The sequence below is a fragment of the Pocillopora damicornis genome, chromosome 9, assembly GCF_964200805.1.
Source record: "Pocillopora damicornis chromosome 9, jaPocDami1.2, whole genome shotgun sequence".
Classification (NCBI taxonomy): Eukaryota; Metazoa; Cnidaria; class Anthozoa; order Scleractinia; family Pocilloporidae; genus Pocillopora; species Pocillopora damicornis.
The window spans coordinates 5361231-5383653 of NC_142678.1; the positions used below are offsets into that span (position 1 = coordinate 5361231).

The 22423-nt window shown below is 36.6% G+C and overlaps 2 protein-coding genes across 4 annotated transcripts in view; one reads left to right on the forward strand and one right to left on the reverse strand.

Moving 5' to 3' along the window:
* The window catches only part of LOC113664748 (uncharacterized), a 34542-nt gene extending 31508 nt beyond the window's left edge, over window positions 1–3034 (reverse strand). Inside the window, exon 1 of one of the 3 annotated variants that reach the window (XM_089182020.1) lies at window positions 2974–3034. The gene's annotated coding sequence lies outside the window, so the exon portion shown is untranslated. The remainder of the gene's footprint in view (window positions 1–2973) is intronic. The other 2 variants (XM_089182026.1, XM_089182023.1) reach the window with 2 other exon arrangements.
* A 3121-nt stretch (window positions 3035–6155) lies between these two features.
* Window positions 6156–18831, forward strand: LOC113664733 (26S proteasome regulatory subunit 8). The gene is made up of 14 exons (XM_027180359.2): window positions 6156–6289; window positions 8688–8759; window positions 9427–9496; window positions 9907–10004; window positions 10445–10501; window positions 10739–10807; window positions 11216–11314; window positions 11585–11647; window positions 13430–13593; window positions 14293–14369; window positions 15062–15237; window positions 15806–15916; window positions 16686–16772; window positions 17219–18831. The coding sequence occupies exons 1-14, from the start codon at window positions 6191–6193 to the stop codon at window positions 17270–17272; spliced, it is 1296 nt and encodes a 431-aa protein (XP_027036160.1). The 5' UTR covers window positions 6156–6190; the 3' UTR covers window positions 17273–18831.
* Window positions 18832–22423: the final 3592 nt, after the last annotated feature.

Here is a 22423-nt window from a genome sequence, read left to right on the forward strand (position 1 = left end):
GCTGCTACAACTCTTGCGTCGTTCTTTATCACTCTAGCATTTGCGACTGAGTCAAGGCGAACGAATTTGACCCAACCTCTATAACCAGTTGATAAAAAAAATGTTAATACAATTAATTTTTCTAATGATTTGAGTGTAACTGTTTGAATCCTCGAAAGAGATCTTTATCTTTATTTTTTTTGCGATAAAGTGAGTTAGGTGTGGAATAGAATGTAAGGTCTGATTCAGGATAAGGCGATGTAAAGACGATTTGATATTTCAGTATTATTGTTCCGAGCGAATCTGTTCGAATGTTAATATAATTCTAAATTTCTTTAAATATATTGAGGTGCACTTTTGAAATCGTTGAAGTTTTTCGTAAATTGGAATAAATTCTTGAAATTAGTTAGCCACGATAAACAGATGGCAGATACAAGCAGAGAGCTTGTATAGAGGAGAGGATTAATGTCGCAGAACTGCTGGAAATGACGAACTAAGAAAGTTTAAGTAAAGTTTTGTCAGGATGTGTAAATTAAGAAGTTATCTTTTGAAAACACAATTTAAACTCAAGAAGCGTTGATTTTCAGCGTTATGTCTACTTACCAAGCTGTGGCCTGTGTAGTCGGTGGCAAAAAGTACACCGAGGTAGAACTGAGTTCCTAACGTGAATTTTTTTGCAAACAGAATACGTCTCGCCAGCGAGACTGGAGGAAAAACGATTTGAATTTAAATCCCCGCAAAATTGTAATCAAGGTATCTAAAGACGCTTTCAATAATGTCTCAACACGGGTCGGCTTACTCAGCGAAATTAAGAAAGAAATTCTGCAAATGTACGTCGCGCCGAGAGTTCCTAATCCGAGCACAATTGCGCCATAAGTTTACTGATGTGGTTCCCATTTCGATATACATCATTTATTTGGTAAGTGGCTAAAAATTCAAAATAATAAACGTATTTCTTTCCCTCTTGCACAACTGGTTAAGCGTTACTCTCTAAAGAGGTTGATGCACGTACGAATTGGAGTAACCAAGTTAGAATCTGATAGTGGAATATTTTAATCTGACATAACCCTCTAATCTCAGACAGCTGAATAATCCCAGAACCATGGGACATGACGACCTTTTTAGTTAGTACTGCTCTCTACTGACCTAAACCTCAAAAATATGAATTCAATTTAACCTCTCGGGGTACTCACCCTCGAAGAATTGCGTAAAATATTTTAACCAAAAGTTTTCTCTGATTGCGTAATCTTTCCCATTCACGGTTTGGACCGACTACCTGATGCACTTACACTATTAATAGGGATAGCTTAAAAACAAGTCGAAAGTATGACATTTTTAAAGTCAGCTTAGCTGGTTACTTACTGAGGTAAACGGATTGAAGTATTTCCGAGGCATTTTCGCGATTTTCTGATCCATAAATGTGGTACTGTTTTGATTATTAAGTTCAAGTAAAAACAACAACAGGAAATATTTTTTAGTGACTTGCCATGATTATGTCTTATTTTGCTTTGTGGGACCGCCCCGACAAAACAACAATAAGACATATAACCGTGTTCTTGACGCAACAGTTTCATGTTTTTCTTAACTTAACAGACATTCAAAAAAAAATTTCCGTCTCACAGTGTCTGAAGCCAAAATATTATTTCCGGCATACAAGTTTTCAGTTGAAAGGACAAAAACAGAACATCGGTTAAAAACACCTGATGTACTTTGGAATTCACTAAATTTACATCAGACCAATATGTGTTTCATATAGAACCTCTTCATATAAAGATCCACTAGTTCAAAGTGTTTTTGTTGTGAAAAAGGAACAATGAAAAATTCCGAATTTTGTATTTTGATTTTTTTAAGATTTGTAGACAGGGACAGCCTTATCAGAGAGGGCCTTTCTAATAAGGCTGTCCCGCTCTACAAATCTTAAAGTCGTCGACCAGCAAGTTGTTCCATATCGCTGTACAAAGGTTTTGTAAGTGACCGGCTCTTTGTAATTATTTATTTGCAGCTCTGATATAGACTTAATCTGTGATTTATGCACAAGTCCAAAAGAGTACTTAAACCACAAAAACTAACAAACATGTTAACAGTATTGTTTCACTGTTTGTCTCAGTAATTTCATGACGAAAGCCAAGCAATCCAACATTCAGATTTCTTTGTTGATTTTTCAAACTTCATGTTGACGCAAACGTGACTTGGAGCGTGGCATATAGGATATCATGAATAAAGGGGGTAAGTTTGTAAAAAACTGTGGTGCTGCGTCGCTTGGGGGTTTTACAAGATGATTAGGTTTATTCATCTGAGTTGACAATGTAAATTGGCCACCTTAAAGAGTTTGTAAAGTTGAAGTTTCGAGCGTTAGCCCTTCGTTAGAGCGAAAAGAAGGATATCAAGTTAAGAGTCGAACAGTTGAGATGTTTGCAAAAAAATATATTCAGCTGTGAAATGACAATGTGGACCGGTGTTAAGTTGTTCGATTATTTCTTAAGAGACAAAACATCCAGAACAGTATTCGATATCTAGTCTGCCCGCTTTGAGTATAAATTAGCAAAAACGCTCACTTTTATTGAGTCAATAAAGAGGATTGCATATCTTAAAGAATGGGCTTTAGAGGGTTGAAACAAAATCATGTGCGAAAAAATGAAACAAAAGCTTATGAAAAATTGGTGTTACCTCAGTCCCCTTTTTCAGAAATTATCTGTTTATCTATAGTTATCCTAGTTTCTTGAGGTGAATTATTTAGCTCAAGATTTTAGAATTACAGCCGAACCCCGCTATCTCGAACGCGATCACCTCGAGTACCCCGGTAACTCGAACAAGATCTAATTTCCCACTGCTCAATTTTTCAGTAATTAATATTTGCCATCAGTTAACTCGAACCCCCCAAACTCGAGCCATTTCTTGTTTGTTTGTTTCCTTTGAGAGTTTGAGTTAGCGGTGTTCTACTGTACTTGCGAACTCGATTGCCTTTCGAGATAAAATAATCAGGGTCGGTCTCACCTGTCTGCCACTTCGGTGGCCACTGCGATGTTTTCGGTGTCGGAGAACGCAACAAATCTTCTCTGAAGTTATATATGTTTTTATAAAATAACTTAGACACCGGAATGCTCTGATTGGTCAAAAACCTATCGTTCATTTTATCGATAAACCCCAAATCACTTAATTGGAGCAAAAGACCGCCCTTTCTACCAGGTAAGGGGCGTAACAACCTATTTGCGATGTTGATTGAGCACAAGGAAAGTTGTAAATCGCGAGCCGAAGACGGGGGAGTTAAAAAGATATTTCCTACAAAAGCCTGCGTGGGTAATATCTTTGGCAAAGCAATAGCATCTGCGGTCCTCTTCCTTTGATAACTGTGATATAAAGCTGAATATTTTGGAAACCACACTGCCTTACTACGTGATATCAGTACGAACACTGTAGAATCTGTGTATATTGTAAAAGCGCTAGCATCAAATAAAATTAGAATTGTTTTTTAGATATTTCGGTTTTGACAACGTCATTAATTACCTTCACCTTGAACTGAAGAGACCATCTAATATAATGTTAGATCGGAATGAAAAAAAACAAACGAAGAAATAATAAGCCGTGAGAGTACCAGAATGGCGGAATGATCAAATTGGTTTGCAAAATACAAATTAAAGAAAAAACACGAGCCCAAATTATTTAAGATACCTAAAGCATGATTAATTTAATCCAAAAGCCTAAAACTCTATCTACGCCACAAAGAGACAGGTCATTATTTATCTCCTTCTGCAGAGGGTTTGGAGGATTTTGGTTATGTCACCAAAAAATATACCTGATCCCCCGAGGGAGGCAGAGGTTGGGAAAGGGGTTATCCTAGACGCGCGATAAAGGCCAAAATTGATATGTGATGCGTGAATTCATAAATTTATGAACCAACGTAAGAGGTGATTTGCCTCCCGAAAAAGGCTGAAATACACGTGAACAACGTTACCCGTTAATTTTTTCCTTTCGTTTCTTAAAAACTTCAAGACATCCCCGAAACAAAGAAGAGAGACATGGTTTGATGCTACTCTGGTTTACAGATTCAATGAGTGTAACGGAAGAAATTACATTTCATAGACCCAACGTTTCGACACTCCTGTCTAGTGCTTTCTTCAGGGGTGATCTAAACGTTGCAATAAGAGGTCCTTTTATATGATCACAAATTAGCTGCCCTGTTCTAACGAGGTGTAAATAGGCGTCAGAAAGTAAGCCGCCATCGTCACGATTTAAAGGAGCGTTGGCGGAGTTAATATGCCAAGCTTCCAAACAAAGGCGCTGGTGGTAACGCTGATTAGTTGTGATAATTTTGGAATTTTCCCACCCAATTGTATGGTTAGTTAGGCATGTGTGCTCCGATAAAGCTGAATTTTCCTTTTTGCAAAATAAAACCGCTTTTTGATGCTCTTTCAAACGCGTGCCAAACTGATGTTTGGTCTGTCCGATGTATTCGTTGTCACAGTCATTGCACGGAATAGAATAAATGGTGTCGGTTCGTTGTTCTTTCGTGACAGGATCCTCAGGTTTGGCGAAAATATGCCCCAAAGTCTGAAAAGGTTTTTGAACAACTTTAACGTTGTGGCTATTCAAAATTCTCTTGATAGGTTCCGTAACACCCTGAATGTAAGGAATAACACCAAAACCAGTTGCTGGTTCCCTTTCATCAGGATTGCTATTAGTTGTAACTGGTTTTTGGCAGTTACAGAGAAAGGTTTTTGTATAGCTGTTTGCCTATAGGACGTTAGAAACATATTTCCTCTCCTCAGCCTTCGAATCGAGTGAAGATGGTAGACAGTCAGCCCTCCTGAGTAAAGTTTTGGCTGCAGAATTTTTATGGCAAATAGGGTGGTGAGAATCGAAAGCGGGGTATTTATCAGTGTGGGTAGGTTTATGGTAGACACTTGTCTCTAAATTACCCTAAACCCCTCTGGACACATTTAAATCAAGAAAGGGCAAATGTCTATCCTTTTCACGCTCAAGGGTGAATTGAATAGACGGCTCTACTGAATTCAAACGCGATAGGAGGCGCTCCACTTCATTTCCAAATACCGCAGAAATAACATCATGGACATATCGTTTCCAGAAAAAGGGTTTAACCGGTAAAGTGGCTAAGGCCTTTTGTTCCACGTCCTCCATTACTATGTTGGCAATGACAGCATAGCTGTACCAAAAACTTGTGAATAGTAGGTGCCGTTATATGCAAATTGCGTGGTTTTGAGGCAAAAAGACAGCAGATGAATAATATCCTGAATGAATAATAAGAAGAGCGATTTTAAGTTTTCCCTTCTAATGACGTGACGCGTAAATTTTTCAAAGATTCGTGCGTTAACTTGAGACAGGATCAGCCCTCATCTCTTCCCCACCCCCCCCCCCAGGCTTGCCCGATTGTGCTCGTAAAATGCTAGAAAGTTGCTCGCTGAAATGCCATAAAATTGCTGAAAAATTGCCATAAAAACAAAAAGTTGCTAATTAAATTTCGAAAGTTGACTCCTGAATGTTTTGATTTTTTTTTTCTTTTTTATGTTAATTAAAAGTTATGTTTTTCGTTCTTCGCTAATAAATTTAGCTTTCGAGTGTTGCTCATAAAGGAAGATGGCTTCTAACCATCCATTTTCGTTCATGGAAAGTACATAAACGAAGACAGCCATTTTTGCGCGTCGTTTCAGCCGATTATCCGCTCTAATATAAGATGGAAGGCCTGCAAGCCATTCAACAAATTTGCATAAATTGAAGTTTTTCGTGAAATCGTTGATTTTATCATGCTTGGCGTCTGCTTTAAACCAAAAAGTTGCTAAAAAAATTTGCCCAGATAGGCAAAAATTGCTCAAGGATGTTAGAACTGCAAAAAGTTGCTCCAAACGCCAAAAGTGGCTCAAAAGTTGCCGAGCACAATTGGACGGGCCCCACGAAAGCACACTGATGATCGGATATCTCTACTTATTACAACTTGATCTCCACGATTGCTCATACAACTCGGAACAGAGCATGAAGGGTGGAAATATCTAATTTGAGCATGCGCCGAAACTCATTCGGCCTGATTCTCAGACGGTGCAGGTCGAACAAGGCCACTTACACTAATCCCTATTTTTTCCCTCTGGAAGAAAAGAACTGGTAACTATAATTGTCCCAGAATGCATTGCTCATTTATGATCTAATCCTTCCGCGCTTTGCATGATGGTCCATTTCGATTTTTTCTCAAAGTCATTCCAACATGGCGGCCGGAACGGCTGTAATGCATTTACCCAGCACGAGAAGCACCGTTAAGAAAGAAGAACCTGCTCGTAGAGTACAGAAAATTCAGCCAGATGAGGTAAGAGAAGTTATAGTGATAAAACATCGAGACACTACTTAGTGAAAAACACGAAAAGTCGATCATGTGGTTTTACATGACGACATCTTTTGATCGAAAGCTATGACTTTTTACAAACCGTTTTTTGTTAAGATTCAAGCTGCACGCTACACTTTAAAACGAATAAAGCTAATTGTAATTTATTTATTACTTAATCTTTCGTCTCAACGTGTGATTTCCAAGTTTGTTGATGCAAAATACTGTAAAAATTCAGTCACTTGATACAAGGTAGGCAGCTTTTTGTCTATCCTTACGTTGAAAACTTAGAAAAAACGTGAAATTTTTGGAAGTTTTAAAGTCGGACTAATTGTAAGATTGACGCTTGGAACAACTTGAATCATGCGCCAGTGATCGTAGTCACTTACAGTCACTTAAGTATATTTACGGATTTGTGATAGCGTTCTTTCATTTCGTCTTAGTTAATTATTCCATCGATTGTCGTCTCTCTCCCTTCTTGAAGTGTCTAATTTAATCTTTGAGTATCATCAATTTAAGATCAGTTTTTATTATAGTTTCTTCTCAGTTTGAAGCATGCTTTTTTTGTATATTTCTAAAAAACACTCCTAAGAATGGGTAATAATTTGCAGCGAATATTTATTCATTCTTCAGAAATCTTTTCATTTCAATTTGTTTGATGCTGAAAAGCTCTTTCTGTAGTGTTTCATCTATGTTAATGTCAATAAGTTGAATATATTATATGTGGTTATTCTCCCGTCAGGACTAAACTATGACAACTAAAAGTTGTTTTTAGTTAGCACTTGACTACAAGATCTTAAAAAGAAACTTGTGCCCAAAACAAATCTATTACCTGTAATGATAAATGTTTAACTTCTTCTAGTTATATTCATACGTTATCCATGAAACAAGTAATGAGAATACTGAAACTTATCAGGTAAAAGGTTATCTTGATCAGCACCAAATTCTCATACATGTAACTACTTACAAAGGAAATAATTATGTAGAAGCTAGAGGGGAGATTAACAATTAGATCTTGGGAGTTGAAGGGTTATTGCATTAAAGGGTTAAGTCAATCTTTAAAAATTACCCATCTTATACATTTTTCAAATCAAATAGATAAAACTTTTCTTATCTTATTAGTATGCATGTCAGGTCTGTAAACTTCAAAACTATGACCAACATCTGCCTATGGTATATTTTTTCAATTGTGATATTAGGAGAGATCACCAAAAGGTTACTGTTCAAATATTTTTCTATTTTAAGTCGTGTGCAGACTTCAACAATTCAACTTCAACTTCAACTTATGTGTACTATTCAGATGAATTCATCTAGCATGTACAGTATATATAATCACAGAAACATACTAAGTATTATTTAAATATTATTTAAATATTATTTAAGTACTAATAAATGGAAAATCTAGAGAGGATGTGCACAGTGACCACAGGAGCTGAGGGTTTTATGTTTGAGATATTATCAGAAAAAAGAAAGAAAAGAAAACCATGATTTATACTTGTTAGAATTAAAATTAAGGGCACATTATCAGCATAATCTACAGCAAATATTATACTAACTGCTCATTGAAGCATATCTTAATCAGAGGGCATACAGTGACATCTACTATCATTGACTGGAAAGAAGAAATATTCTATAGTGCATATCTACTATTTTTCTAAGAATAGGAGATAACCTCTCTTATCCTCTCTATAAAACCAACAAGTGACAACCCTTACCAAGTTGGAAGAATGTCATTGCTGTCCTTGAGTTCCTTAATGACTATTGTACAGAGCCAGAAATAATGTTGAGTCAAGAGAAAATGCGTGGTCAGAATTTGGTGTTGACACTATCAGTCTTTGCTTGCTAGGAATGTTGTCCTGTTATGCTTCATTATGTAATAGTCAAGAAGGAATTTCTGCATTCACCAGCCCCTAAAAAAACATAGATGGTATTAAAATAACCATAGTCCTTCAATTGTTGGGGAAAAAATCACCAGTGCTGAAATTTCTTTCTTCACCGCTGATATCGAAAAACTCAATGAGCAGAACTGAATTTCTAAAAATCCAGGACAACCATTATCAAACTTGTTGAATTTATTTGGGTAATATCTGGACATGATTGTCAACAGGCTAAAAAACTCTTTCCTGTGTGTCTGAATGTTCTGTTATAATCTTTAGAAATTCTATGTAAATAAGTGAATGCCCACAAACTTCTTTGTGGGTTAAATCAAATGGCATAAGATTTATGTTGGCCATGTGTTAGATCTAATGTACACTTGTATACTGTACCCTTTAGATGTACATTCACTATGCATATGCATTACAACACTCAGATGCAGGACTTACATGTTTCAAAATATGTTAAGTTTTTAAATTGTCTCCTCTTCACTATTTGATTTATGTAGATGGAAGTGGAAGAAGAAAAACAGCATGAAGGAATTCAGCAATACTATGTCACCAAGATTGAGGCTCTCCAGGTAAAGTACACTGTTGTACGTATAGATAGAGTACCAAAGATAGTTAATTTATAGCATGGTTGTTGATTATAGAAAGATTGTTATGAACTTTGGGTATGGAAAACATCTGAGTTACCTATTTGTATTGGGATTCGAGCATTAGTCTGATTTTGCAGTCAAATGTGGTAAGCTTCTTTGATGTCACTAACTACATTTGTTGATCTGGGGAACCTACTTAGGAATATTTTAATTGTGAACTTGGGGGTGTGAGCCACTCAATCCTTTTCTTGAAGGAAAATTTTTCCTGCAGGTAGATCTGTGTGACAAAAATTAATGCAAACTTGCATTTACATGTAGCTCCAACCCTTTATATTTTGTTATGAAATGTAAAGTTGTGTCATTATTAACCCATTGATCCCTAAGAGTGACTAGTGTCAAATTTCTCCTTACAATATCATCCCTGAATCACACAATTAGGTCAGGATAACAAAGGCAATGATCACCAACTAAAGAGGCTCTGGATTGTTAAACAAATTCTCTTGGTTAGCACCATAGCAAATGTATAGAGAACAGTATGGTGAATGTGTATTCTGACAGAGTGTAAACGGTTAACTTTGTAGAGTGCATGTACACCACTCAATCAATGGTGTTTATGGCCACTAAATACAAATTTACAAATTTATTCCAGATGGTTGTCACAGAAGAGATTAAAAACTTGAGGAGGCTGGAAGCCCAGAGAAATGAGCTTAATGCCAAAGGTTGGTGTGAATTCTCTTATTAATTTGACTTGAAACTTGTTTTTTCTAGCAATGATCATCAACCCCTTAAAAAGGAATACTCTCTACAGAGACTAGAAGACTATTTCCTCAGAGCAAGTAAAGTGCAATGTGCCTTGATCAATTAGTTGAAATTTTGAGGACACATGTAGCTTGGAGTTGTCATATCTCGATTGACTGAGTGTTGAGATGGTACCATTAAAAAAAATTCAACTACAGCAGTACATGCAAAACATACCGTAATCTTTTTTTGTAACATTATCTTGTGCACTATTTTGAATTGTATAATCACTTTTTGCCATTTTGTCCCATGAGAAATACCAGAAAAAATATTGAACCATTTATATTTAAGTGAAAAATGGGCTTTGTTTTCTTGAACATCCACATTATAGTGAGAATGCTGAGAGAGGAATTGCAACTCTTGCAAGAACAAGGATCTTATGTTGGTGAGGTGGTTAAACCCATGGACAAGAAGAAGGTTTTGGTGAAGGTTAGTGTCTTTGAATGAAATGTAAGGATGATTTGTTAATAGACAATACATCTGAAGACAGATTTGAGATAAAAATTTAAGGGGCACTTGGAGTATCTCTTGACCCTTTTACTCCTAAGATCTCATTAGTAACTTCTTACTGTGCTGTACAATTTTATGATGCTAGTTTGGAGAATTTTATATTGGATCAAACACTAATCCCCTGATATATATTTTTATCTTCTCGTCACTACTTGGTATTGTATAGCTATTGTAAGGAGAAATTGTATCTTGGTCATTGATGAGAGTCAAAGAGTTAAATTTTTATATGTGGATTGTGTTCTTTTGATGGGAGTTTAAGGTGGATGTGCTTATGATTGGCAGAGAGTGACTTTACAGAGGAGCTCACAGCTCACTGCAAATGCACTGAAATTATTTACATTATCCTTTGCTTTTCACAGGTTCATCCAGAGGGAAAGTTTGTGGTGGATATCGACAAATCAATTGATATGGCTGATGTAAGTGATGATGTTGTACAGTTGTGTAGATTGTATCCATAACGATTTTGTTTTATTTTCAGAGGAGAAAGGTACATGCTTAGTTACACTGTATGAAACCCCTTACCTGGCTTTACTTTGTACCCTTTATGGTCTGGAAATGAGTCTCCCAATGGAGACAGGAAACCTGGTACAAAATTACTACATTATCTTCTTTATTTTATGATCACAGCAAACCCTGTACTTCTTGTTTTGTAGGTTACACCAAACTGCCGAGTGGCATTGCGAAATGATAGCTACATGCTTCATAAGATACTTCCTAACAAGGTGCGTATTTTGCAAAAAAAATTCATTGTGGATTTTAGGTAAACATGTGCACAGTTTACATCTACTATAAGCGTTTGTAAGCTCTTTGAGAAGAGCTGAGTCAGTGTGTTCCACTCATGGTGTTTCTTCATCAAAGCCATCTTTTTTGTTTTATGCACTGATCTTGTGAGAGAGGTGAACAGAGTGTTTGTTTTAAATTAGTGTAAAGCGTTGTTTGTAACTTGAGTGAAACAACTTGGTTCTGATAAGCTGAAAGCATGTAACTTAGTTATTATAATGTTCACACAAGCACAGACATTGGACTGCTCTGTGGGATGAGATATATCCTTTATCTCAAATAAGTGTTGCAAAAACATGGATGACAATTTTTTTTCTCAACCTCCAATTGTAAAATCCTTTCTCACCAAGGTGGACCCTCTTGTCAGTTTGATGATGGTTGAGAAGGTTCCTGATTCAACCTATGAAATGGTTGGAGGATTAGATAAACAGATTAAAGAAATCAAGGAGGTATTGAATCTTCTCTATTTATACATTTGTGTACGGAAGTACAGGGTTAGTTTGATGAATAGAGTAAAAGATATGCATATTTGATTTTTTGTCTAGATTGTTTTGTATACACACATGTGTACTTCAAAGAATTGATTACATGGCATCTGATTGGGAGGAAGAAACTTGAAATTCTGAAGGATTTTATAGGCAGAGACTTAATATTTTATTTGGTCTGTTTGTTTTTTGTTTAACTGGTTGTTTGTTATTTTTGTTTCTTTTGAAATCAAGGTTATTGAGCTGCCTGTGAAGCATCCTGAGCTCTTTGAAGCCCTAGGAATTGATCAACCCAAGGTTAGATTTAAGTTACTTTCAGAAAGTCAGTTTTACAAACGGTTTACGGTCAACTCGCCGACGGACCAACTCGCCGACACCAACTCGCCGACGTATAAAATCAAGTAGAGACGTCGGCGAGTTGGTCGTCAATCCAATACAACTTATTAGAAGCTAAACATACAGAAAATTAAACGATATTTAGTAAAAAAACATTGGACATTGGTGAACATCAAACAGAAGCTTAAACATCGGTGAACATTGGTGAACATCACCAACGACAATAACAGCTTAAGATGCGAACGAGTTATTGTGCGACGACAACACCGTAAAGACTCATCATGTCAATCGCTCAGATTTTTTAACGAAAACGTGACAATCCTGACAATCGGTCAGATTTTAAAGGAAACTTGGCTTTCTAGTCAAGATCTTTAGTAAAAAGCAATTCTTTTTATTTGCAACGAAGTTTATAAGGATCCCAAGGCGAATAAAGTAAAGTAAACATCACCAATGACTCTAACAGCTTCAAATACGAACGAGTTATTGTATGACAACAACACTGTAAAGACTCATCATGACAATCGGTCAGATTTTTTAACGAAAACTTGGCTTTCTAGACAAGATCTTTGGTAAAAAGTATTTCTTTTTATTTGCAACAAAGTTTAAAAGATCTTGTCTTGATCTAAAGATCTTGTCTAGAAAGCCAAGTTTTCGTTAAAAAAACTGAGCGATTGACATGCTGAGTCTTAACGGTGTTGTTGTCACACAATAACTCGTTCGCGTCTGAAGCTGTTAGAGTCGTTGGCGAGGTTTACTTCGCTTTATTCGCCTTAAGATCCTTATAAACTTTGTTGCAAATAAAAATAATTGCATTTTAGTAAAGATCTCGTCTAGAAAGCCAAGTTTTCGTAAAAAATCTGAGCGATTGACAAGATGAGTCTTTACGGTGTTGTTGTCGCACAATAACTCGTTCGTTATAGTCATTGGTGATGTTCACCAATGTTCACCGATGTTTAAGCTTCTGTTTGATGTTCACCAATGTTCGCCAGTGTTTTTTTTACTAAATATCGTTTATTTCTCTGTATGTTTAACTTCTAATAAGTTGTATTGGATTGACGACCAGCTCGCCGACGTCTCTACTCGATTTTATACGTCGGCGAGTTGGCGTCGGCGAGTTGGTCCGTCGGCGAGTTGACTGGTTACCTTACAAACAACATGTAAATGACAAAATACTTTACACTGTCTTGCTTTCACGTAAATTCCCCACGGTATTAGATTATTGGGGACCTTAAGCAAACCACAACACAACTGCAACAAGGACATGTGAAAACAAAAGATTTAATGGGAAGAATAATAGCTCAGCTCATGTATTTTAAAACTTTATACATTTCTTAGCAGTTCTCTGCAAAATAACAATTTGGAATCACCAAAACTTTTGTGGCGTGAGAGCCGAAATGCAGACAGCAAATTATTTAAGTTTCCACTTGGAGTTCAATGCTGCTCACAAATGTTGTGCAGAAGTTGAGGTGTAGTGCTGTAAGATATAGTAAACCCATCCAGTAATTCAAACCTTTCCAGTTAATGATATTATATTCATTTTGTATTCAAAATCTGTGTTGTCATTAGAACTGCTCAAGGTCTCTATTATCAAGAATAAAGTGACAAGAAGCAAAATGGAAGACATCAACACAGATTTCAAATAGGGAAATTGATTTAAAAAGAAACATCTCAAAGATAGACAGTACTGTACGGTGTAAATGTAGCTTTTTTGATATACATGTGGATATCATTAAATTTTTCCAGGGAGTATTACTGTATGGTCCACCAGGGACTGGAAAGACACTTCTTGCGCGAGCTGTTGCACACCACACCGAGTGCACTTTTATCAGAGTTTCAGGCTCAGAACTGGTTCAGAAATTTATTGGCGAGGGTGCTAGGATGGTTAGAGAGTTGTTTGTCATGGCAAGGTATAGTAATAATAATTTCACTAAATGTGCTTAAGCTAAAGATAATTATTTCAAATGGCTGTTGATATTTGCACTGCTAGAGACAAAGCTACAAAAATTTTGTAAATTGCTTTTCCAACAAATTGTGTTAAAAAGTATATTTAGATCTACAGTAGAAGTAATTCTTGCCAATCGAGTTGAGGATTTAATAGGCTGCCTATATATGTATTATGTCTAGAAACATTCAGGACATCAAGCAGTAGATTTTTATCATCAGCAACATGTGCTCTCTCAGATATTTTGCCTAACATTTCTAACACATGAAGCTTGTTCAAAGCTGTTAAAGAGATTCAAACTCTTTTGTATTTGTTAGTTGTTGTTTATATAATAAGCTCAGTTATGCACACATTCTGATTGGTTCTCACTGATGATCTATTGGAGGACAGACATATAGATGACATCATCATTAAAACTTTTTTAAATTCCTTATTATATTAAATAAATGGATTCCAATTTGCCATGTGTCTGTTCAGTAGTAGATCACAGAGGAAATCAAAATGTGGTTAGAACATCAGTGACACACTTAGCTTGCCTCGTGTGCCACTTTTTTGTTCTTACCACATTTTGACGTCATCTATGATCTATTACTTAACAGACGCACAGCAACGTGGAATCTGTTGGTTAAATAGATATGTTTCACACTATTTCTCTAACCAACAGAGAACATGCTCCCTCTATCATTTTTATGGATGAGATTGATTCAATTGGATCCTCAAGATTAGAAGGGGGGTCTGGTGGTAAGTGTTTTGTCATTTTGACACAATTGGTTATTTTTTACCTCCAATAAAATCAGGTTGAGTAGTCAAGCTTTAAGACCTGGGTAGGTCAATGAGTTGTGTTCTTGGGCGTGCATTGTGTCTTTGCTCTTACACTGCCTCTTTCCATCCACAAGTATAAATGGGTAACAATGAATAGTCAGTGAGGCCTGATGGAATGCTGGGAGGTACCCATGTAATGGACTGACATCCCATCTAGGGGGAAATAGTGATACTCCTTGTCACTTCATTTAACAATTGGTTCATACATCAGCGTGTGTTCATCGAGATATGAAGCACACACTGTGCTTCATATCTCAATGAATGCACAGCTGACGTATGAACCAATTATTTTATAACATTTTCAACCCGGTGGAAATTTTTTTTTCTCGAGTGATTTGTTTGCTGATGCGATGAGCGTGCACATTAGGAATATGAAGCATGCTCACACAATTGAATTTGATTAGACAGATTCACTAGCTATGTTATAGTGTACTTGGAAACAAGAGTAATTTCCAGCTCTGTAAGCCAATAAGCTCAAGTACAGACTTAAGCTTTGCCTTACTTCCAATATACTGCTACCTTCTCTATAGACAAATGAACTTTGTAATCATTGATTATGGTTAGCTGTGAGGGTTGTTTAGCTGTAACAAAGTTATTTAACCCTGATACAGGTGACAGTGAAGTTCAAAGGACCATGTTGGAGTTACTGAACCAGCTTGATGGGTTTGAAGCAACCAAGAATATCAAGGTTGTCATGGCAACAAACCGGATAGACATTTTGGATTCAGCACTTTTGCGACCAGGACGTATTGACAGGAAAATAGAGTTTCCTCCCCCAAATGAAGAGGTAAAATTTAATTTATAAACTTAGCCTTTTATGTCAATGAGAAATACCATATTTACCTGGGAATAGGCTGCAATTTTTTTAATTGAAAAAGGGGATGAAAGTGAAGGGTGTGACTTAAGGTAAAAGCATTTTGAGTCACATTTCATTAATCCTTTAACTCCTGTGGGTGACCAAGACAGAATTTCTCCTTACAATATCAATAAAATATCAACCAGATAAGTGATTAGAATAAAGAAAAATATCAATTTAGGAATAATTAGTTGATCCAATACTAACTTCTCTGAACTAACATTATGAGAATTGTATGGCTGACAGTAAGAAGAATTTCAAATTTGATCTGGGAGTTAAAGGGTTTGCTGCTTTGAGGCTGAGTGATTATTGACATTTCCTACCCACAACATTGGTACTTATTCAAGGTGGGCTCTCTATCGAGGTTGGGTGCTCAATTGACTAAATACAGTCATTTGCCACAATTTTACTTGTAAGTTGTTTCACAAGAGTGTACAACCAATCAACCCGACCAACTAATACAACTTGAATTTAATACTGATTTGTTATTGCCCTACAGGCTAGACTGGACATCCTGAAGATTCATTCCAGAAAGATGAACCTAACAAGAGGCATAAACCTTAGAAAAATTGCTGAACTTATGCCTGGATCATCAGGAGCTGAAGTCAAGGTTTGAAATGGTTCTACAGTTAATGAAACTTGTGCTATGCACATTCAATCTAGATAATTAGCTTAAGTACCAGTTATAGGAACTTGTATGAGGAGTTTTTGCCTCCATTTAAAGTTAAATTTAGTGCATGCTAGCTAACCTGAAACATCTGTTATTTGAGTAATAGGCTGCTTTTTCTCTCAGTTTACAAATATAATAGCCCGTGCAAGAATTAAGTTGAAATGAACTAAAAATTGTTTCATTTTCCTTTGGTTTTACCATTGCTATAAATGATAGGTTTTCAACCTGTGTGGCTGCTTGTAGTTTCTCAATTATATTGCAAGAACTATTCAACACATTTTCACAGTAGCAGCATTTTCAGCTGAATTGTTGTAACCACAAAGTTATGCAAGTTTTGAATACTTAAATCAGTGTAGGAAACATTTTAAGTTAAGTGTTGGTGTAGTCTGATTGTTTGGGTGAGTGTAGTTCTGAGAAGGACTGTTCTCAGTTGTGGTGACTTATGTCTCTACAACCTGAGTGGAAGTCATTGTAAGAGTGGAAAGACTTCTGCTCAGGTTGTTGAAACATCAGTCACCACTACCAATGACAGTCCTTCTCATGACTACACTCATGTGGACAATCAGACTACAGTATCACATGTTACCCCCGGGTTCAAACCATTTACTATATCAAAGTTGTGTAGCACGCTTACAGTGGAATATAGATGTAAATACTGAGTGGTGTACAGTTTGAACCTGTTTTGAATCATGATTGTCTTTGTTTACAGGGTGTTTGTACAGAGGCAGGCATGTATGCCTTGAGAGAAAGAAGAGTTCATGTTACGCAGGAAGACTTTGAAATGGCTGTCACTAAGGTGAGTGTGTTCATCATAATTCAAATTTTGATGAGCTAAGAATTTGATGGTTGGTAATGCATTAACCTAGTGGTTAGTGAGCTGGACTCTGGGTCAAGGTCTAAATGTGAGACCTGGCTGGGTCTTCGTGTTGTGTTCTTGGGCAAAACACTGACAGTGTAACTCTGACAGGGCCTTTCTCCATCCAGGAGTATAAATGGGTACAGGTAAGTTGTTAGGCAGACCTGATGATATGTTGTGGGGCAACCCAGGAAGGAATAGCTTCCCTAGAAGGGGGAAGGGGGGGGGGGTGGGTAGGGAGTAGTGATACTCCTAGTCTCTTCATGCAAAGGCATAATCTCCAGCTGCATTAGCCACTTGGCGTGAGTTCAGACTTTACCTTAAAGCGTTTGATGAAAATGATTCAATTGTGGAATTAATCTTTACCATTCATATTCACTATCCAGGTCATGCAGAAAGATTCCGAGAAGAACATGTCAATCAAGAAACTCTGGAAGTAAAACAGCCATATCTAACACAGAACTTAATTACAAGGCAAAGGCAAATTGATTTCCTACAATTAACTTAATCTTACTCTGCTCCTGCTACTCGAGGATACTCGTTTCATCAAGCATTCAACTAAAGAAGGAGAAGAGAAAAGAAAAAAAAAAAAAAAGAAAGCCAACTCTGAATATTAGAACTCACACCTCAGCCATGTTTGACACTTGTTGCAATACCTTGCAACATGGTCACTCAAATTATTTAAGGTAGCTCCCTTTGCACACCTCACACTATTTTCATAAGTTTACCAGATGTGGATTCTGTGCAGTCTGTGACATTGCTTGATAGAGTAGTGCCCTCTAAAGAAAGATCACCATGTGTGGTTTCATGTAGTGTTTTTTAGGATGAGTATGCAAGATTGAAGTGTGGCAGTACATTTTTTGGGTTTTGGGTTTTGAAAGCTTGTCATGCATTTAGTCAGGCAATTTTTTTTGGAGAGGAATGGCAGAGTCTGGGACTCTGGTGAATGTAATATTAGTAAGTAAAGTAATTTGTAGATGATTCTCATGATCACTTTGCATTTTGTACATGTAGCTTGACAAAAGTCATTTGACAAGAAGTTATTAGTCTTTAAAAAAAAACTTGTAGTACAAAGGTTGCTCTTGTGGTATAATTGATTTATGTCATGTTCTCCGTGTAACCTTTCATTTTGTGATATGTGTGACAAAGGATTGAATCTGAACTCCTTAAATCCTTCTATGAAATGGTTTCTTGTCCTCAGTTACTTGGCAAACACTGCCTAGAGAAACATGTTGATGATTTAGTTGCTTTGTAATAAACTCGTTACTGGCAAAATGGCACAAAAAAGGATTAGATTATGAAAACGAAATGGTATCTTAAAACTTGGCCTGGGATATTCCAATTCCCTGCCGTATGTGGAGTTGAAAAAGAAAGTTAAGTTAGGAAACCATCTGTAGTACTGGACACTTTCTTGTGTATATGTAAGTAATTACTAGTCTTCAGCCAGGTTTGAGCAGTGCGAGCACTGAGGGGTGTGCTGGTTGTTTGTTCACAAGGGTACCTCTAATTGAATGAGGGAAGTTGTGAGATCCCCCTCTCCCCTACTCATTCTCCCCCATCTACTGGTGACTTTCTACCATTCCACTGGGAAAGCCCCAGCCAGAGGCTAGATGGGGTGTGTCAGTTAGGTACTAAAAGGGGTCCCATCAATTGAAGGGAGGGGAGTTGTGGGATCAATCTCACACTTATCCAGCACCTCCCCTCTCTGGATTTTATACTCTGGGTGAACCACTGCTTTAGAAATAAGTTGGCTCTGAAGTAGTCCTTACAATGATATCTTAACACAGCATTCTCTATATTAAAATCAGCTGTTCATGTTGTTACCATTTAGCCCATGTTTTCCTAGTTTCTCGTGTGTATTTCCTCCGCGTAGATAGCTATTGATATCTATCAGCTGTACCATTCCCTTACAACCTTGCCATTTATCTCTTAATGGTTTTCCCTGTTTTAGCTAAACGAGAATGAAGAATAAACCTAATTTGTTTTACATTGCACAATATTTCTGTCTTGTGTTTTGTTGTCTTTTTCATCACCAGAGGCATTAGGAAATGAAATGATGAAGATCGTTATCTGGCGAACGCCATTAATTTTGTGCATTCTCCCTCAACCGTTTAACTCACGAGGTTTGATTGTTAATTCTCCCCTCTAGATGGTACATATCTCCTTGTAAATTAAATAAAGAATCTTGTGTAAGATCAGGATGTAGACTTCTACCTGATGAGTTTGAGTATTCTTGTTACCTGTTTGCTGGATAATGTATGAATATCACAGGCAAAAGTTTCATATGAATCACTTCTGTGAGTTAAAGGGTTAAACATATTTTAATATGATCTTGCAGTGACCGTTTTCCCATCAGTGAGGCGACAAATCCTTTAACCCTCTGATCCCTATGAGTGATTGGCATCCAATTTCTCCTTACAATGTCAACCCTGAATCAAACACTTAGGTCGTAAGAATAAAGGAAAAGATCACGAACTAAAGAAGCTCTTAATGTTTAACTGTCATCACATTATTGTCATCACCTTAGGAAATGAATGGAGAAATTATTGAAAATATGAATACTGATAACAGGGTGGATCAAAATGGCTTGATCACCAAACATACAAAAATTGGTGATGGCCCTGATCTCGTTGTTGAATCCAGCAGTATACTTTTGAGAATTTCTTGAGGTTTGATGCCCAGATGCATCATGGGAAAATAAATTCTCTGCGTCAGCAGGCATAGAAAGAAAAATTTGTCGTACTTCCATGATGCGACTTTGAATACAAGCCTTAGGTCATAACCCTAACTGAGTGTTCTATAAAATGGAGCGCATTTCGATTGAGGGTTGCTGCGCTAAAATCAAAGTTAGCAAAACGACCAATCAGAACTTAAGAAAAATGGGTCCATCTAGTACGAGGGCATAAAAATTTAATTAAAGAACTGCACGACTCATGTAGGCCTTGACCCTTTTCACGCTATCATCGGTATGCATATTCTCCATACTGTTCTCTGTACATTTCCTAAGTTGCTGACAAGGAGAATTTGTTTAACCGTCAAGAGCTTAAGTTGGTTGGTGATCATTTCCTTCATTCTCATGACCTTAATGTGCGATTTCCATGAGATATTGTAAAGAGAAATTAGATGCTAGTCACTTGTACTGATCGATGGTTTAAAAGAAAATGATTGAAAAAAGGTATGCGAGGGAAAAAGTTTGAGTTTATGTAAACTCAAGTAAGTTTTTTTTATTCTTACAACGATAAGATGGCTGAACCTCGCCATTGTCAAACAGGTTAAAAATCATCCCATAGATCGTCATACCGTTTCGTTCTACTTTTGCACAAAAGTGAATCGAAGAGTTTTTTTCGGTCGTTAATTTTCGGTCCGCTTATCAAAGTCGGAAAGTTCATTTAAATTTCAAATGATTTTTTAAATTAATATTCATATTTCAGATCAGTCTTGCACGTGGAAAGAGCTCACGAACTACAAGAAATTTTAGCGTCTCTTTTTCGCTACTCTTGGACTAAGAAATACAGAATTCTTACTTTATTACTTCATTTGTATATTGGCAATTATTCAAGGCCGTCGTGTGTTTCCACGAGGTTGCCAGATCGATTGGTTCAAATGAGACAACAAGGAATAATGGATGTCATTTTGTAACGACTTTTCTGAAGGTGAATAACCTACGTATAAAGCATATTTGATAGAGATAAAGTATTCATAGTACTTTTTAAGGTGAAAATCGTTTACGTTTAAAATGCAGTAGCATGTTACACACAAGAAAAAACCAAAATGGCAACCGCCATGACAGTTCCTATTGAACCACGTGACCTTCAGGGTAACGACGAGAAATTCGTTCTCTATTGTTATAATTGATCCTCGTTTACTACTCAATTTTTAGACTTTTTTCCTATTTCCACATTTATTGTCATACCATTTGAATTTTCTTGAAACGGGTTTTTTCCTTCATAGTGTAACTCTGGATAAATCAGACCGGACTCTCGATCGATTTACCCTTTACACCCCAACATGAGCATACACCTACATATTATCCATACTGTTCTCTAGACATTTCCTATGGTGCTTACTAGGAGAATTTGTTCTAACAATCAAGATGTTACAACATTATTCAAGGGTAAGAACCCTTGAATAACCCTTTATACACTAACATCAGTATGCATATTCTCCATACTGTTCTCTGTACATTTCCTAAGTTGCTAGAAAGGAGAATCTGTTAAACAGTCAAGAGCTTAAGTTGGTTGGTGATCATTTCCTTTATTCTCATAACCTCAATGTGTGATTTCGGTGTGATATTGTAAGGAGAAATTAGTAACCAGTCATTCCAAGGGTCCCTGATATGCTTGTGATCTTCACATATATTTTTTCTCGCTCTTTCTCTCTAAGACAGCGGCAGGCATGGAATGAAGAAAACTCTGGTCTTAAAGACTGCAAGACAGGAAAGAGAAAAGGATTTCGTCAAATGAGGTTAGTTATTTAATTTCACAGGTCGTTTTACAGCAAATTTACTTATCTGATCTCGTAAACCTGATCTACGTTTTCATTTGTTTTGTTTTGTTTTGTTTGCACTTTCAAACTAAGTTGAATAAAAAATGAAGAGTATCTGTATAATTGTTTACAACAAGTTTATTTATCTGATCTCGTAAACCTGATTTGCGTTTTAATTTGTTTTGTTTTGTTTGCACTTTCAAATTAAGTTGAATAAAAAATGAAGAGAGTATCTCTACCCAGAGATTGGTGTACACGTTTTCAAATGTGTCTTTCTTTTCCTCTCTACCTTCAAGACAGCGTCAAATAAAAGTTAATAACACCTCATAAAGAAATTCAATGGAGGAATGGAAATCAGGAAACCTTCTGACAAAGTTGGTGATTCTCTATATTTATTATTGTTTGTGTCACCAAAAAATTTTCGTGATCACCCCCATAAGGCTTTGTAATTTTCTCATGCCCCTCCCCCACCCTCTTATTAGCAGTTGATTGGCAGTCAATTTTTTGTAGTCCCCCCTTTATACTCTGTTGGCGATGACTGATTCCCCTCCGTTCCCCCCCGAGTACCTTGCGATCCTTTCAAAATCCTCCGACCCGGACCCACCCCCTTTAGGCGATAAATTATAACTGTTCCCTATGTGTAGTCTGTATTGAACGCTCAAACATAGATTTTTCAAAATGTCTGCAATTCAAAATTAACTGAGTCAAAATGAAGGAAATCGAGAGATGAAGAAAGGAATTGTACGTAACACATCGGCACTGTGATTATCAAGAATTCTTTCTGAGAACTTTGATACGTTTTAGTGCATGATGCATGAAATTCTTGACTTCAATTTAATAGACACGTTGGAGCGTTATTCTCAGTGTCTTAGCTCCCTAGGCTAAATTAAGACCACATTTCAGTACAATTCTAAGATTGATATTTATCAACTTTTTTTTCTCGAATTTTATTTAGATTTCTTATAATTTTATGCTTGAATAACTTTTTTTTAGGAGTGAAATCTTTTCCTCAATCAATGAAATATTTGAAGCCCACTTGTCATCTCTGTAGGCCCTAAGGACAGCAAGATATTACAATTTCATAATCTCCTGTTTCAAGCCAAAAT